This window comes from Ranitomeya variabilis, chromosome 1 (assembly GCF_051348905.1).
Source record: "Ranitomeya variabilis isolate aRanVar5 chromosome 1, aRanVar5.hap1, whole genome shotgun sequence".
Taxonomy (NCBI): domain Eukaryota; kingdom Metazoa; phylum Chordata; class Amphibia; order Anura; family Dendrobatidae; genus Ranitomeya; species Ranitomeya variabilis.
The window spans coordinates 842,606,909-842,624,076 of record NC_135232.1 but is presented as its reverse complement, the minus strand read 5'-3'; the positions used below and the strand labels follow the sequence as shown (position 1 = coordinate 842,624,076).

Genomic DNA, 17,168 nt, shown 5'->3' with positions numbered 1-17,168 from the left:
AATCTGTTTGCTATTGGAGTGGAATCTTCTTCCCTGTGGCAACGCTTTGCCTGCTCCATGTCGTCCAAATGCTTTTCAAAATTAAACTCCTCATCTGATGAGGCTGAACATATGGTAGCAGTAGCACCGGCAAGACTCAAGTCCTCTTGGTCTTGGCAGTCCTGTAGCCCACTCATCCGAACTGCTACTTCAGTCAGAGATTCTTTTTCTTTAGTAAGCTGTTGATCATCCAGCAATATACGATGACTTGGGTCTGCATAAACAGCTGCCAGAAGAATTTCATTTTCTAATAGCAGTGTCTCTCCATTTCATCGAAGCAGCAATGCATCTGCGATTAAACCTCTCTTTGGGACAAGCAAAACAGCAAGTTCTTCCACTCCTTTATGAAAATGCCAGGAGTTAAATCCTCCACTTCTAATTTTTTAGTCACTCTAAATGATTGATGAAGCAATTCCTTCAATTCAGCCACCTGTGTCCATTGACATTCATTTAGTGTTACCTGAGGGTTGGCCTTGTCTACAAGAAAGGGTTTCAGCTCAAGCAATCGCTCAATCATTAAATAGGTGCCCCTTTTTGCAACACGTCTCTTCAAGATGGAAATAATTTTAGGGATTCTGGCAGCAATAACCATTTTTCTCACTATGCCAGAGTTCCAACACGTCCCTCTTGCAGACTATCTCATATTGGTGCACAACACAGCGCATGTGATGAATATGAGAAAGCTTTGAATCAGCTTCAAAAAGATCATCTAATTGTAAAGTATCATTTTGCTGTTCTATAGTAATATCCATTTGTTCCTTAGTTACAAGACTGTGGCCTTCCATCTCAAACATACTGAATCTGAAGTTTTCTCCTAGTTGCTGTTCACCTTAATTATTCTCATTCATCAGTTTAATATACTTATGTATGAAGTATTGTCAATTACAATAACAAAAACCTGTTCTTTTTTTGAGCTCATAATCTTGCAAAACTTTTTGCACGAAGGCCTGGAGAAACTGGCTGGTGTGATGAGCTTTATTATTTTTAGCTGCCAGTGGCTTGGTAACAATTTTCTCGTTATCACAAACAAATCGAACGTTGATGGCAAAATGGTTCACTCTGTGTCGTGTGCAGGCATCCATTTAAAAAAAAAATACAAAGCATATGTTTAGAGTCTTTTTAAGATCCTACTTTTGGTTAACCCCTTTCTGATGTTGGACATATTAATACGCCCACGTCAGACTCCCTCCCTTTGATGTGGGCTCCGGCGCTGAACCCACATCTTTCTCAACACATGTCAGCTGTTTTGAACAGCTGACATGTGCCTCTAACAGCCGCAGGTGGAATCGCGATCCACCCGCGGCTGTTAACCAGTTAAATGCCGCTGTCAGTCTCTGACAGCAGCATTTAACTCGTGCTTCCGGTGGTCGGCGCTCATAGCAAGTGAGCATTTGATCATTGCAATCTGATCATTGCCTGTATGTAGCAGAGCCGATAAAAGTACTGCAGCTTCTAGTCTCCCATGGAGACTATTGAAGCTTGCAAAAAGTAAAAAAAAGTTTAAAAATATTTAAAAAAATATAAAAGTTCAAATCACCCCCTTTGGTATCACCATGTTCAGAATCGCCCGATCTAGCAATATAAAAAAATAATTAATGTGATCGCTAAACGGCGTAATGAGAAAAAAGTTAAACCGCCGGAATTGTGGTATTTTGGTTGCCGCTACATTGCAATAAAATGCAATGACAGGCAATCAAAAGATCGTATTTCTACACCAAAATGGTATCAATAAAAACATCAGCTTGGCTCGCAAAAAATAAGCCCTCACTCAGCCCCTAATCACGAAAAATGGAAAAGCTACAGGTCTCAGAAAATGGCGCTATTTTTTTTTATACCAAAGTTTGGATTTTTTTTCACCACTTAAATAAAAAAGAACCTAGACATGTTTGGTGTCTATGAACTCTTAACGACCTGGAGAATTATAATGGCTGGTCAGTTTTATCATTTAGTGAACATGGTAAAAAAAAACTGTAATTGCACTTTTTTTTGCAATTTCCACTTGGAATTTTTTCCCATTTGATGGCTTGTGACTATCCATCATCCTCTTGATTACATTCCAGAGCTTTTCAATGGGGTTCAGGTCTGGAGATTGGGCCGCCCATGACAGGGTTTTGATGGTGTGGTCTTTTAATTTTTGCCAGATCTGTATATTCTGTAATTGTTACAGTAACTAACTTTGTCACTTACAAAATATCTTGTAACTGATGTTTGAGACATTCTTTCCTCCTTTGCATGGTGGAAAGTGTTTTTTTTTTTTGGTGTTGCTGTGATCTTTTTCAGTCACAGCTTTGAAAACTTCTGAGTGTGAGCGTTGTAGATGTCTTTTCATATTGCAAGCTCTCATAGGAGCATTTTTTTCACTGCCTGAGTATGCACGGATTTTGAGCTCACAGCATTTGTTTTCATCTGTCATACACTGACACACAAAATATTTTTTATCTTGAGTTAATGTGAAATGGTCAAATACAGCTGACTTCACAGAAAGTTTTTTAGGCATTTTGTAATTATAAATTATATAAATTCGACCTCAAAACTATTTTATCCTATAAAAAAAATAATGTATAATGTAATTCCTGTAAGAATAGGAAAACATCTATAAATTTGGATAGAAATAGAACATACTTTCCATAACTCAATAATACAGATGATTACAAATAAGAAGTTTGTAATATTTGTTATTGGATAGCTTAACTATGAACTTTCAATCTCGGGTGTTTCTCGGGGTACAGCTCAGTAAGGCTGTGTGCACACGCCATTTTGATGCATTTTCACAGTGTTTTTTTCTGCACGGAAATGGGCCAAAAATGCTATGGAATCCTTATGCCAGCTAATTCAATGACAATTCTGAAGTGCTGTGCACATGATCAGTAAAATTCCTTTGAGTATTTGCAGTGCGTTTTTTTTCTGCAGCATGTCAATTTTTTATCCGTTTCTGCAGCGTTTTTCACCCATTGACTTCAATTGAGTCAGTCAAATCCACAGCAAGAACGCAGGTATGAAAATGTTTGCGGATTTGCTGAGTTTTTGTTTGCGTTTTATCGGCTTCCTATGGTGTTTCCCACTCTGTCATCTGTGTGACAGCATGGGAAACACCGGCGTGGTGGTTCTTATCGGCGGTAGCGTTACCACCAGTAAGACCGTCAGTCAGAGCGCTGTGGGGTCATGTCAGATGTCAGCCAGCAGCTGTGACTGTGACCCGCAGCGATGACCCGTGGTAAAAAGCTTACCGCAGTTGTGGGCTGATGAGACTACTGCTCCCATCAGGCTATGTCTGTTGTCACTGATAACTGACAGCAAGTGCTGCCGATGGGAGACATAGTTCCATCAGCCGGCTCCTGTGCTCACAGTTTTTAAAAAAGTGTTAAATAATTACATATTTAAATAAAAGTATAAAAAAAAAATTATACTCACCTAACACCAAATCCCTGGTGCCCTCGTCTCCTAGAAAACAAATGTAAACTAAAAAACACCATATACTCACCTCTCCGCCGTAGTCCACGTAATCCCGAGTAACCCACGGCGATCTCACTTGTAGGAAAGTCACATAGGCAGCTCACATCTAAGTCTATGGGTGCGTGTGAAACATTGGACTGCACTAGGATGCCATCACAGTGTAGTCCGATATATGCTGAGTAAGGCCATGGAGGAGATGGACAAATTTACTTTCCTCGTCTTTCTCCGTACCTGTGTTGCGATTCTGTCTTGCCAGAGTACAATGCACTGACCCTCGGCTCACGCTCACAGCAGAGCTGGAGCTGAGTGTCATTAGTATATATCAATCTTATGCTCTCGCTTTGGATACTGTACACTCGTTTGATTCCAGCCTATAGATAAGCATTAGAAGAGGATCAACATGGTGGCAACGGCGACCTTTAAAAGATCCTCTGCTGTCCTAGTAACCTATCTGCACCCCATGATCACGTTACTATGCACTGATGGAAACCGGCGCACTCTCTTATTGGCTGTGATATCATTTAAATGACGCTGTCAGTGATTGACTTTTCAGTTTTTCAATTTCCACAAAAATTTAAAATAACCAATAAATTTCCTTCAACTTCACAATTGTGTTCCACTTGCTGTTGATTCTTAACCAAAAATTTACATTTGGTATCTTTATGTTTGAAGCAGGATATTCGGGAAAAGGTTGAAAAGTTCCAGGGAGCCGAATACTTTCTCGAGGCACTGTATATAGATATCTTTTCTGAACGGCTATTGAGGCTGCAACACCATGACAGGGAACCTGTCACCAGGTTTGGCCGATACGAGTTACAGCACAGCCACCCCCTTTCAGGGCTTATGTACAGCATCCTATAATGCTGTATATAAGCCCCCGATTGTACGTGTAAGAGAAGAAAAATAACTTTTATTATACTCACCTGCGGGGTGGTCTGGTCTGGTCCAATGGGCGTCGCTGGTCTTGGTCCTGTCCCTTCCATCTTCTTATGATCCTCGTCCTCCTGCTTGCTTCATGTGGATGACGCATCCTTGCATCATCCACACAGGCTTCCCGGAATCACGCTCCTGCGAAGGTGTACTTATCTGCCCTGTTGAGGCCAGAGCAAAGTCCTAACGTAAAATTTAATTTTTGAATGAGAATTGTAAACAATTTAGTAAACATGAATTTCCTAAAGTCATTTTATTCATTAAATTACTAAAAAACAGCTTCCCAGTGATATTATTGGCAAAAAATAGACAAGATAAAAAATTGACCAAGGTCTAGCACATACCCTATTACAGACCTATCTGTATCCTGCCTTACTGTGGAGGTTGGCAATCTACATATACGGTTTTGGCGCCCCCACTCACCGTGGGCTATCCCTCACTGCCCTCTCACACCCTATATAAAAGGTGGGAAAACAATAATATAAAGAAAATAAATGAAGAAAGGAACAAAATGTTCAAAAAAGAACAAACAATCAAAACCAAAGCAATAAACAACCTCACAAGAGCATCTGGCTATTATGTTGGCACCCTGTATAATATGAGGAACAGAAATGAAGAAAGCAAAAAAATGAACAAAAAAGCAAAGCAAAATGAACAAACAATCAAAACCAAAGCAATAAACAACCTCACAATAGCAGTAACCTTTGGGTATCACCCTACACTGTTCCAATTCTTTGTTGGCACAGTATATGATAAATACATGGCCTCTATATTACTTTAATGATCCTTGACCTTCATATAGCATAACTTGCTTGTTCAGTTAATCAGCTGGGTATGCTCTAGACCACTAAATATAAATGCAAAAAATAAAAAATCAGAGAAACATCCTATATCGCATACAATCAGTAGGAGAGTAGATAAAAGATCACTTATCAAATACAGGATGTGCCCCAACGCGTTTCCCCGTTGTACGATTCATCAGGAGATGTCAATAATGCAGATGCCGTAATGGATAAAAGCATATCTGGCGGTCACACGCAGGTGGAATTAAATACCCCAGCTGATAATGCTGCTATAATAACTAACTTACTATATTCACACTGCCGGATAATGGCGATGGTACAGCGTGCGTTCCAGCACATTGTGCAGAAGCGGAAAAATTGTTACCTCACTTTTGTTTCCTCTTAAGACCACATGCGTTCCAGGTCAGAAACGCAAAGACAATCCTGCTTATTCCGGAGCGCCATACGTCATATACTGCCGACGCCCCCAGACACAGGATAGTGATTACCTCACTTCCAGTTCCTCATGGCGCATATGCGTTCCACCTTTGAACGCACATCAATGAGTGTTCAGTGAGGTTCACTGTATTATAGATGACTATGCGATCTAAAGCGCCTGACCGGAGGGGATCGATTTTTGGGGCTTAGAAATAGATATTAATAGTAATAGTATCCCTTTATACCTGAAGTTGAATACAACATTGATTTGAACTACACAAATGATAAGAAAAAATCATTATATAATCTAGTCCCCTAATAGGGTGCATGTACAAACATACCGTAACAAGCAGTAATATCACATTTCCCCACACCAAAAAGCTAAAGACACATTAAAAACGCAAACCAACACATCAGAAATATTTGGGATTTTAAATAAAAGAGGTATACGATAGGTATTCATTAAGCCCTTTAGGGGAAAGAGATTGGAGTCTATACATCCACTCCGTTTCCTTTCTCTGTAAGGTCTTGTCCAGATCTTCCCCCCTTATTTTTGATCTTACCAATTCTACCATATTAAAGGTGATCTCCCCCAGGCATCCGCCATGTACCTCATTCATGTGGCGAGCAACAGGCATATCTATTTTGTTTCTGATATCACCTAGATGCTCGCCCACTCTCACCTTCAATTCTCTTATGGTCTCACCAATGTAGTCCATCGGGTAGGTGCATGTCGCTTTATATACCCCCCCATGTGGCTCTACAATTCCCAAAATCCCTGATGTGGTATATCCTACCATTTGCTGCATTGCAAAAGGTCTTGCATTGTAACATTGTACATCTGGAGCAATTGCCACATTTGAAAAAACCATAACGTTTCCTGTCTAGCCATGTACCCATCCTCATGGGTTTCTGATAGAGGCTATGTACCAGACGATCTCCAATACTCCTACGCCTTCTATATGTAATACTCTGCTTAGGGGATATCACAGTTTTCTAGTTTGGGTCTGCAAGCAGAATCCCCCAGTGCTTGAAGATTTGGTATACCCTTTCAGATTGCCCATCAAAGGTACCAATCATTCTTACGGTTTCCCCAGTCCCCTCCCAAGTATTTTTTCTTAGAAGGGACTGCCTATCAGTTGATAAGGCCTCCCTGAATGAACCATCTAGTACACTACAGGGGTACCCTCTTGCTCTAAATCTTCCATAAAGATCCTCCGCCTGTCTTCTAAACATTCCCACATCAGAGCAATTCCTCCTGATGCAGAGGAACAGCCCCTTCGGTATCCCCCTCTTCAGGGGTACAGGGTGATGGCTAGTCCTTTTCAACAGGTTATTGGCAGCAGTTGGTTTACGGTATGTGCATGTACTGATGCTTCCATCCAGATTTTCGGAAATGGTCAGATCAAGAAAATTAATACTGCAATCATGATGTTCTGATATGAATCTCAAGCCCAGTGTTAATGTTGATACTCTCAACAAAACGGCAGAATTCACTCTCTGGGCCAGACCAGAATATCATCGATATATCTGGCCCAGAGTCTGATATACGTGCTCCACCACCCTTCTTCTCCTCCAAAAATATGGGTTTCCTCCCACCAGCCCAGGAAGATGATAGCGTACATGAGGGCACATGGGCTCCCCATCGCTGTACCCCTGAGCTGGTGGAAGTATTTCCCATTGAATAGGAAGTAATTCCGAGTGAGAGTAAAGCATAGGAGTCTATGAACGAACTCATTATGTTTACTACATTCCACAGCTCTTGTCATCAAAAAAATGGGCAAGTGCTTCTGTCCAAAACTGATAAGGGATACTGCTATAGAGTGCTTCCACATCAATAGAAGCCACTATCGTGTTGGTATCCACAATGATCCCCTCCAGCATTGACAATAGATGGGAAGTATCCCTCACATAAGATCGTAGCGATGTTACAAAAGGCCTAAGTATCCTATCCAGGTAGACCCCACTATTTTGTGTCAGTGAGTCTATTACCGATACAATAGGACGACCCTTCAAGGGTGTTAGGCCCTTATGAACCTTTGGCAAAGCATAGAATGTTGGAATCATTGGCTTATTTGGCAACATGAACTGGTACTCATTTTCAGATTTCAAGTTCCTTTCTTTTGCCTGGTCTAAAACACTCTCCAACTCTTTCCTGTATTCTGCGGTAGCGTCCCCTCGCAAGATTTCATAAGTACCATGATCATATAGCAAAGCGTGACATATCTAAATAAACTGAATGGTCCATAATGACGAGATTCCCCCCTTTGAGGCCTTTAGAATGATATCATTGTTTTTTTCAAACCTCTCTAAGGACGCTTTCTCATCACGAGTAAGATTAGAGGCATCCTGATGGTTATCACGATGAATCTTAGGGCCCCTTCACACTGTGCAATCAAAGTCTGAACGAGCGTTCGATTTGTGACGTTTATCCGTCCTCGTTCCGAGGTTGCAAAGTGTGACATGGCGTTACGATTTGCGACGCAGCCCAGCATCGTACGATGTGAAAGAAAGAGCAGAACTTTCTTTCGTCGTAAATGTCTCGCTGTGGCGGTCGAAATCGTAGTATGTGACGGCGGTCATACGAGCTCGTAATGCGACTACGTGGGTTGGGCTTCCGCATACCTGTCTCCTGATTGGGCGTGACGTTTTAGCACGCCCATGCTGGTAATACGTCACGCTCGGAGTCGTAGGACTATGGCGGTGTGAAGGGTAGCGTACGATTGCGACGCGTGACGTTCACATCGCAACTACGTCAGAAAAAGCGTTAACATCGTAGAGTGTGACCGCTGGCTACGAGCTCGTACTGCGATGTCGAATATGACGCAAATGCGTCGTAATCGTAGCAGAATCGACCAGTGTGAAGGGGCCCTTAGACAGATCTTCTTCCACCAACTTCATAAAAATGTCTATACTCGTGACTTCATTAATAGGTGGCATCCTTATACTCTTATTTTTTAAGTTGGTGAAGGGACCTTTTTCCCGTTCTTGATCATTCTCTTTCAATATATCTGTCAGAGCCTGCAGACTGTCAATATCATTTTCTGATAGGCCTAGACTTTTACATTGCTCTACATCATGTTGTTGAAAAAACAATTTCCATTAAAGATTCCGTACAAATAAATTCAAATCCTTACCCCACCTAAAGCAATCATAGGGATATGTTGGAACAAAATTCAGCCCCCTCCGCAGAAGGGAATAGTCTTCACCTGATAGCACATAAGATGAAAGGTTTATGATCTCACCCTGACCTATAGTGCCTTCCTCCTGAGATCGTACCCCACTGTCGCACTTCTGTCCAAAAAAGATTGTGACATTGATGATGATGTAGAAGGTAAGGGAGCAGTCTGATTTGGTCTGGATTCTCTCCCATTTCCTCTTTGTAATGATGTCTTGGCGTATGCCATTTCCCCCATGTCTGTCTACCTCTATCACGGAAGATGGTAAGACTGTCAGTCCGTTCTGTGTCTGATGTGTCAATATCTGATGAAGACATCTCCACAGTGATCCTACTTTGATAGTCATATGCTCTGTTGTCCTTAAACTCACTAAGATCTCGTGCAAACTGTGTATGCTTACAATCCTTTAAATTGGACTGAAATTTCTCAACAGATGTCTATAAGGTGTATTCACGTCTCACAAAATCTGGGTCAGATTTATTCTTAACCTTCTCAATCAGACTATTCAATTTTTTTGTCGATTCTTCAAACAGCTTTTTTTCTTCAATAAGAAGAAGCTGCATAAACCGAATTGATGCCTCTATAGACTCTTTCGTCCACGCTGCCAATAGATGAGAGTTGGCAGTACGGGATGAAGGTTGGATGTTAATACAGAGGCCTTTGGGAACAATTTTGTTTTTTATATACCGTAGTTCTCTAAACCCTTTGTTTCCCACCAAGATTTTGTATTCTCTTTATAGGCTAAATATAGTTCTTTAAACAGATGGGTTTTCTGTGCTGGGTTTTCCGTGAGTTGTTTCATATTTGGTAGAAAAAACCTGGTTTGCGTCTTGTGCCCATAGATCAATATTAATGGCGTTTGACGAATAACTGGCCATGTTACATTAATCCAAACGTAAAATAAAATTTTTGAACCAGAATTTTAAACAATATAGTGAACATGAATTCCCTTAAAAGTCATTTTATTCATTAAATTACTAAAAAACACCTTTCCAGTGATATGATTGGCAAAAAATAGACAAGATAAAAAAATTACCAAGTTCTAGCACATACCGTATTATAGACCTATCTGTATCCTGCCTTACTGTGGAGGTTGGCAATCTAGATATACGGTTTTGGTGCCCCCACTCACTGTGGGCTATCCCTCACTGCCCTCACTCACCCTATATTAAAGGTGGGAAAACAATAATATAAAGAACAGAAATGAAGAAAGCAAAAAAATGTAAAAAAAACCAAAATGAACAAACAATCAAAACCAAAGCAATAAACAACCTCACAAGAGCATCTAGCTATTATTTGGGCTATTTTTTTTTGCCAATAATATTACTGGGAAGGTGTTTTTTAGTAATTTAATGAACAAAATTACTTTCAAGGGAATTAATGTTCACTACAGAGCAAAGTCCTTTAGTGCGAAGGCGCTGGGTCTCTCTGACCTTTCCCGGCACCTGCCCACTGCAGTACTTTGCTCTGCCATCAACAGCGCAGATAATTACACCTGCACAGGAGCGCGATTCCGGGGAGCCTGTGTGGATGATGCAAGGACGCGTCATCCACATGAAGCAAGCAGGAGGGCGGCATTGCAAGAAGATGGGAGGCGTCGGATCTAGAAAAGCGACACTCATCATACCGGACCGCCCTCCAGGTGAGTATAATAAAAGTTATTTTTCTTCTCTTACAGGTCAGCTTGGGGGCTTATATACAGCGTTATACAGGGTGGGCCATTTATATGGATACACCTAAATAAAATGGGAATGGTTAGTTATATCAACTTCCTGTATGTGGCACATTAGTATATGGGAGGGGGAAACTTTAAGATGGGTGGTGGCCATTTTGAAGTTGGCCATTTTGGATCCAACTTTATTTTTTCCAATGGGAAGAGGGTCATGTGACACATCTAACTTACTGAGAATTTCACAAGAAAAACATTGGTATGCTTGGTTTTAACATAATTTTATTCTTTTATGAGTTATTTACAAGTTTATGACCACTTATAAAATGTGTTCAAAGTGCTGCTCATTGTGTTGGATTGTCAATGCAACCCTCTTCTCCCACTCTTGACACACTGATGGCAACAACGGTGAAGAAATGCTAGCACGGGCTTCCAGTATCCGTTGTTTCAGATGCTGCACATCTCGTATCTTCACAACATGGACAATTGCCTTCAGATGACCCCAAAGATAAAAGTCTAAGGACAGATCGGGAGACCTTGGTGGCCATTCCACTGGCCCACAACGACCAATCCACTTTCCAGGAAACTGTTCATGTAGGAATGCTCGGACCTGACACCCAAGATGGTGCACCACCACATTATGGGTGTCAGGTCTGAGTATGTAAGGGGAAACGTGTAAATATTTTGGAATTGCCTAGTCAAAGACCAGATTATAATACAATTGAGAGTCTATGGTTAGACTTAAATATTGCTGTTCAACAGAGGAAACCATCTAAATTGAAGGAGCTGGAGCAGTTTTGCCTTGAGGAATAAGCAAAAATCCCAGTGACAAGATTTAGAAAGCTCATAGACTTGTCCAAAGCGAATTGCCAGTAAAGGACGCTCTTCAAAGTACTGACTTTATGGGGTGAATAGTTATGCACACTGAAGTTTTCAGTTACTTTGTCTTACTGGTTGTTTGCTTCACAATAAAAAGAAAACCAAAGTTCACAGTTGTAGGCATGTTCTTTACATGAACTGATGCAAACCCTCAAAAAGAACACTGAAATTCCAGGTTGCGAGGTAGCAAAATATGAAAAATGCCAATGGGGGGTGAATACTTTTGCAACCCACTGTATATAATTTCACTCTGTCTCCTATATACAACCCCTTCCTACTGTATATCATTTCTTTATGTACCCTGCAGGTGAACATCACTTCTCTCAGCCCCCACAATGCATCACTTTTCAGCCCCCTTTATACAGCCTACTCCTGCTGTGCAGTGCTTTTTATCCCCTCTAGATAGGGACATATCACAGCATGCTGCTGTGTGGGTGTGTATTACAGCTTCTGATGCAATGGGAGATGTAAACTTACAGTGCCACTAAAACACCCAGTTGTCAAGTGCATTACCAGCCCTGTACATTGGTTTAAGTCATCAGTGGCCACGTACCAATCTGTAAGATGTGCCATTCCTGTTACAGATTATGATGCAACCATAAGCAATTTAAAGGTACACGTCGCTAAAGCACCTGTGGCCAGGCTGCACCAAACCGTTACCAGTGGACTGGCCCGGGGGTCATATGCTCTGTGGATAAAATATTCTGTAATATAAAAAGATAATAACTATAAAAAAGAAAGGTAAATGGAGACTACAACATTGGCTGCCTCCAAAACAAGTGAGATCGGGTGCTATGTACATGTCGGCAGCTGGTGTGGCGCCTTGAAATTAGTTAAAAAAAATACAATTCTTTTGCAGGTTTTGCACTAGTATTATTGCCCAAGATGACAAGGGAAATGTTTACCATGGGAGAAACTTGGATTATAACTTTCCTGATATATTAAGAAAACTAACCATGGATTTAGATTTCATACAAAATGAGAAGGTATAGTAATTGTCTTGAAGCTATCATGTAAACCATTAGTCATCATTCACAAACTAAACACAACATTAATAATTTATTTGTAGTAGGTTTATGTATTTGTGCACCTTTCAGGAAAGTGAGATCTGCAAATTGTATGTATGTATTTATTTATTTAGTATAACACATTATATATCTTCTCTGGTAGGTTGCATACACAGGAACAACCTTTTTAGGTTATGTTGGATTGTGGACTGGTCAAAGACCCTATGTGTTTACAGTATCTGGCGATGCAAGAGGTATAATTTTAAGTTTATAAATTGTAAAATATATTTGTAGGCTTCATATTTTATGTCAGGTTTATACCGGACATTTCTATTGTGTTAAAGATGGCTAATTGTTTGCTAGGTGTGTGGACAGGAAAATATCACTTTCCATTCACTAACAGCATTTTTTAAAATGCATTATTTAGATGATTTTACTGTGTAGTTTATTTTAGCTAGTTGCAGCATTGCTTTGCTTGGTGGTTATTTCATAGATATGTCTTTATGTACAAATCTTTACTGGAGATATATCTTTCATTGTCACATCCCATTTTGTAACTTTATCATAATACCACTATTGATGCAAATCATCACATTTGTGCATGCTAGGAATCCTAGGAGATTTCAGCTATGGAGGATACAGAATTGTAAATGCAGATATTTACTTTACTTCAGACAAAAATTCATTGGCATTTCAAAAGAAGTGATGTATTGTATTTACAAAGTTATTTATGTTCTATCTTCAATCTATAGCATGATAATTAATTATAAATACAATGGTAAAAAAATTATAGGGAACACTTTAAGGGGTTGTCCATTACTTTTGTATTGATGGCCTATCCTTAAAGTTGTCAATATAGGCTCAGTGGGGTTCGAAATCCATCACCCCCTCGATCAGTTGTCCCAGTATTGACCAGAGTGCTTATTTGCGTAACTGCACCACTCCATCAACTATGTGGCCGTGGCCGGGTCAAGACATCCTCCCCCTTTTCAAATCAATAGGTTGCTCCACTGAGCACTTACGGTTGGTACTGGGAACAGCTGATCATTGGGAGTGCAGGGTGTCTCACCCCCCTATTCCCACAATCAAATATTGATTGCCTATCCAGAGGATAGGCCATCAGTATAAGAGTCCCGGACAATCCCTTTAAGCAGCACAAACCCCAAGTCAATTAATCTTCAGGGATATCAATCTATTCTGTTAGGAAGTATAAGTGATTGTGAGCCAATTTCATCTGCTGGGATGCAAATTAAAGAGACAAAAGGCCACTGGAGAGGCAATAGCAAGACAAGCCCCAAAACTGGAATGGTGCCACAGACAACCACTTTCCAAATGCTTTCTGACTTACTATTTTCTAGTTTTGCAATTTGCTATTATCCTTGCCACCACTGGTAGCATGAGACTTGTAGTTCATTTAGATTGCAAAGATGGTCCTACTCCTCCATGATGGCACATCGTGCCGTCACATGAAGGTTTGCTGTGTCTCCCAGCACAGTCTCAAGACAATGGCGCACATACCAGGCCACTGACCGTTACATGAGGAAACGTGAACAGGGCAGTAGAAGGGCATTAATTCAGCAGTAGGTGATGATCTGCTGCTTTGTGTGAGGACAAACAGGTTGAACACTGCCTGAGCCCTACTTTCACAACTCAGTTGTCTGGTCACCCGGGACCAGGGTCTCCTTCCCTGTCCCTAATTCTAGGGGGTGCCCTAGCTTGCCCTATTCCCCGGGTTTCTTATGAAGGTGAAGATGCCGGCGCCATGTACCTTGCTTTATTTCCTGAATCTGTCCTCCGTCTGTACCCTTCCCCCACCCAGGGTTGAGGGGGAGTAGTTATGCACCGTAGCACACCAACCAAACGAACAAGGTAACACAAACAGGGGCAACTTAAATTACCAGGCATGCGAATATTCACTCACATATAACAGAGGAATGCATCGGGGAGTGGAGGAGGGGAAAAATCAGTAGGAGAAGGAAAGGGAATTATTACACTTACTAAACCAAGCAACAATCACAGATCAACCCACCAAAAGCCTTTTCATATAACCACTAACTCCTATCCTCCCAGCCATGCTTCATAAGCCATCTCTGACAATGTGTGTCAGTCAGGACCCAGATTATATAGGGGATAGGAGTGGCTAATGTGCTCAGCTGAAAGCCCAGGCTCCCAGAGCTCTAAACATGGCCGATTAACCCCTGTATTACTAAAAGAAATTTACACCGTTTAAAGGTGAAGTGCTTCTTTTCATCATATGAGTAGGAGCAATCAGACGCTGTGGTCTTCTGGCTCTTCTCTGTTGCGGTAACCCTATGACAGTACACCCCCTTCTACGAGAGACCTCCAGAACCTCAGGACTGAGTTTATCAGGGTGTGCAACGTGAAAAGACAGGATCAGTCTAGTTGCATGGACATCAGATGCTCGTACACACATCCTCTCTTCAGGACTGTATCCCTTCCAATGTACCAGATAATGAAGTGACCGACGAACTAAGCGAGAATCCGTGATTTCTATCGACAATGTCATTTAGTTGTCGGGTGACTCTGAACCAGGGCCTCCGTTCCTGTCCCTAACGCTAGGGGGCACCTTAGCTCACCCTGTTCCCCAGGTTACTTCTGTAGGTGAAGATGCCGGGGCCACGTACTTTACCTTATCTTCTGAATCTGCCCTCTGTCTGTACCCCACCCCACCCAGGGAAGAGAGGAGTAGTTGTGCACTGTAGTACACCAACCAGACAAACAAGGTAACACGAACATGGGCAACTTAAAATACCAGGCATACAAATATTCACTCACCAAACGCCTTCTCATATAACCACTAACTCCTATCCTTCCAATCATGCAGCTTTAAGCTATCTCTGACAATGTGTGTCAGTCAGGACCCAGATTATATAGGGGATAGGAGTGACTAACCCTGCTCAGCTGAGAGCCCAGGCTTCCAGAAAACTAAACATGGCCAATTAACCCCTGTAATGCCAAAATAAATTTACACAGTTTATAGGTGAAGTGCTTCTTTTTAGTGCAGAAGTAGGAGCAAACAGACGCTGCCGTCTTCTGGCTTCTCTCTGTCATGGTAACCCCGTGACACCTACAAAATTACCACCTTTGGGCTAGTAGTGTTCATGTTTCTGACAAAACTGTCAAGAACAGACTTTATAAGGGTAGCCTGACATCCTGTAGTTGGACCTATCCTTACAGCCCAGCATTCTGCAGCTTGGTTGGCATTTGCCAAAGAACACCAGAATTGACAGGTCTTCCATCGGTGCCCTGTTCTCTTCACTGATGAGATCAGGTTCACACTAAAAACATGTAAAGACATGAAAGAGTCTGGAGAAACCATCGCAAACATTATGCTGTCTACAACGTTATCCAGTATGACAGGTTTGGTGGTTGGTCAGTGATGGTTTGGGGAAATCATTGGCAGGTCACAGAAACCTCCATATGATAGCCAACTGTACCCTAACTGCTGTACTGGGTTGAGCTATTGTCACAGCTTATGCTGGTGGAAAGGGTCCAGGGTTACTCCTTGTGCAGAACAAATCACGGACATGATGCCAGAGTGTGTTGGCAGTTCAAGGATGATGAAGCTGCAGACCTGAATCCAATTGAGAACCTCTGGGACATTATGTATCTATGCATCCGACAATTACAAGTAACGCCACAGATTGTCAAGGAGATCACTATTAATATAACCCAGGTCTGAATTGGTTTCCCTAACCATTGAAACATCATGTTCTTCTCATTAAATCACACAATTAATGTCAGTAAAGATTTCAATTTGAAACTTTGATACATTGTGGCTTAATGTTTGATTTAATGTTCCCTTAAATTTTTTGAGTAGTGCATGTAACGCTATTACAGTGGTATTTTGTTACGTTTCTATTATATCGGCTATATATCAGCTAATTGTCAGCAATTCTTTAACCTCAGTGAAAGGCGATTGGTGGAAGAACGCAATTTCTGCTTTTTTCAAAAGAAGTTCTCCTGTCAGCTGGCTAGTAAGAGATGTAAGTACACCATTGTGATTTCTAAATGTGCCCTAAAATTCAGTCAGTTAAATTATGGCCACTTTACCTCTTTCGTGCACCCTGACATAACTGTATGTTACAATGAGGGTGCATATATTTGGAGTTGGGTTTAGAGTTGGTTGATCCTGCTCCATGCTTGTCAGAAGCCATTTCTGTTATGCAGCCATAATCTGCCTGTAGCAGCAGCAAAAGGATCTAGCTCCGATTGCTACTGTTTAACCATTTAGATACCGCACTCGGTAACTACTGTGGAATTTCAGAATGTACTATAAGTGATCAGGTATCCCTATAACATCACCACATGCATTTCCCCATGTTGTTGCAACACTACGTGCATTCCTTATATGTATTCATGAGGATCAAATATTTTCATGTTCTAAACTTGCAGCTGAAGGTAGTCTTGATGGAATCCTAGTTTTGCTTTGGGCCAATGGTTATTGGTTACGTTCCTGTCTCTAATTTTTTTTTATTAATTTTTTTAATAAAAATTATTCGCTTGCATTTGGAAAACCATTTCTCTGAATGAGGAAGCACTGGCTATTGCTTTAAGTGAAGCAGATTACACTTCAAGTTAAGGCTGGGGCTACAGGCCGCATTGCCACTGCTACAGCTCAGCATGATGCAGGTGAATCAGGTAGCATTACAACTTTATTGTTATGGTGCTTTGCAGGTCAGCATGTGACCTTATTCACCTGCATTGTACTGCAATATCAAAATGGCAGATCGTGAATGTTGGCCAAAGTCGCTGTGTAGCTCCAGCCTTA

The 17,168-nt window shown here is 41.2% G+C and overlaps 1 protein-coding gene across 1 annotated transcript in view; it reads left to right on the top strand.

The window, feature by feature from the left end:
• Positions 1-17,168, top strand: part of LOC143787460 (N-acylethanolamine-hydrolyzing acid amidase-like) — an 89,955-nt gene that overhangs the window by 40,752 nt on the left and 32,035 nt on the right. The window contains exons 3-5 of the mRNA XM_077276227.1: positions 12,229-12,355; positions 12,540-12,630; positions 16,307-16,383. Of these exons, the coding sequence (XP_077132342.1) occupies positions 12,229-12,355; positions 12,540-12,630; positions 16,307-16,383 (295 nt within the window). The remainder of the gene's footprint in view (positions 1-12,228; positions 12,356-12,539; positions 12,631-16,306; positions 16,384-17,168) is intronic.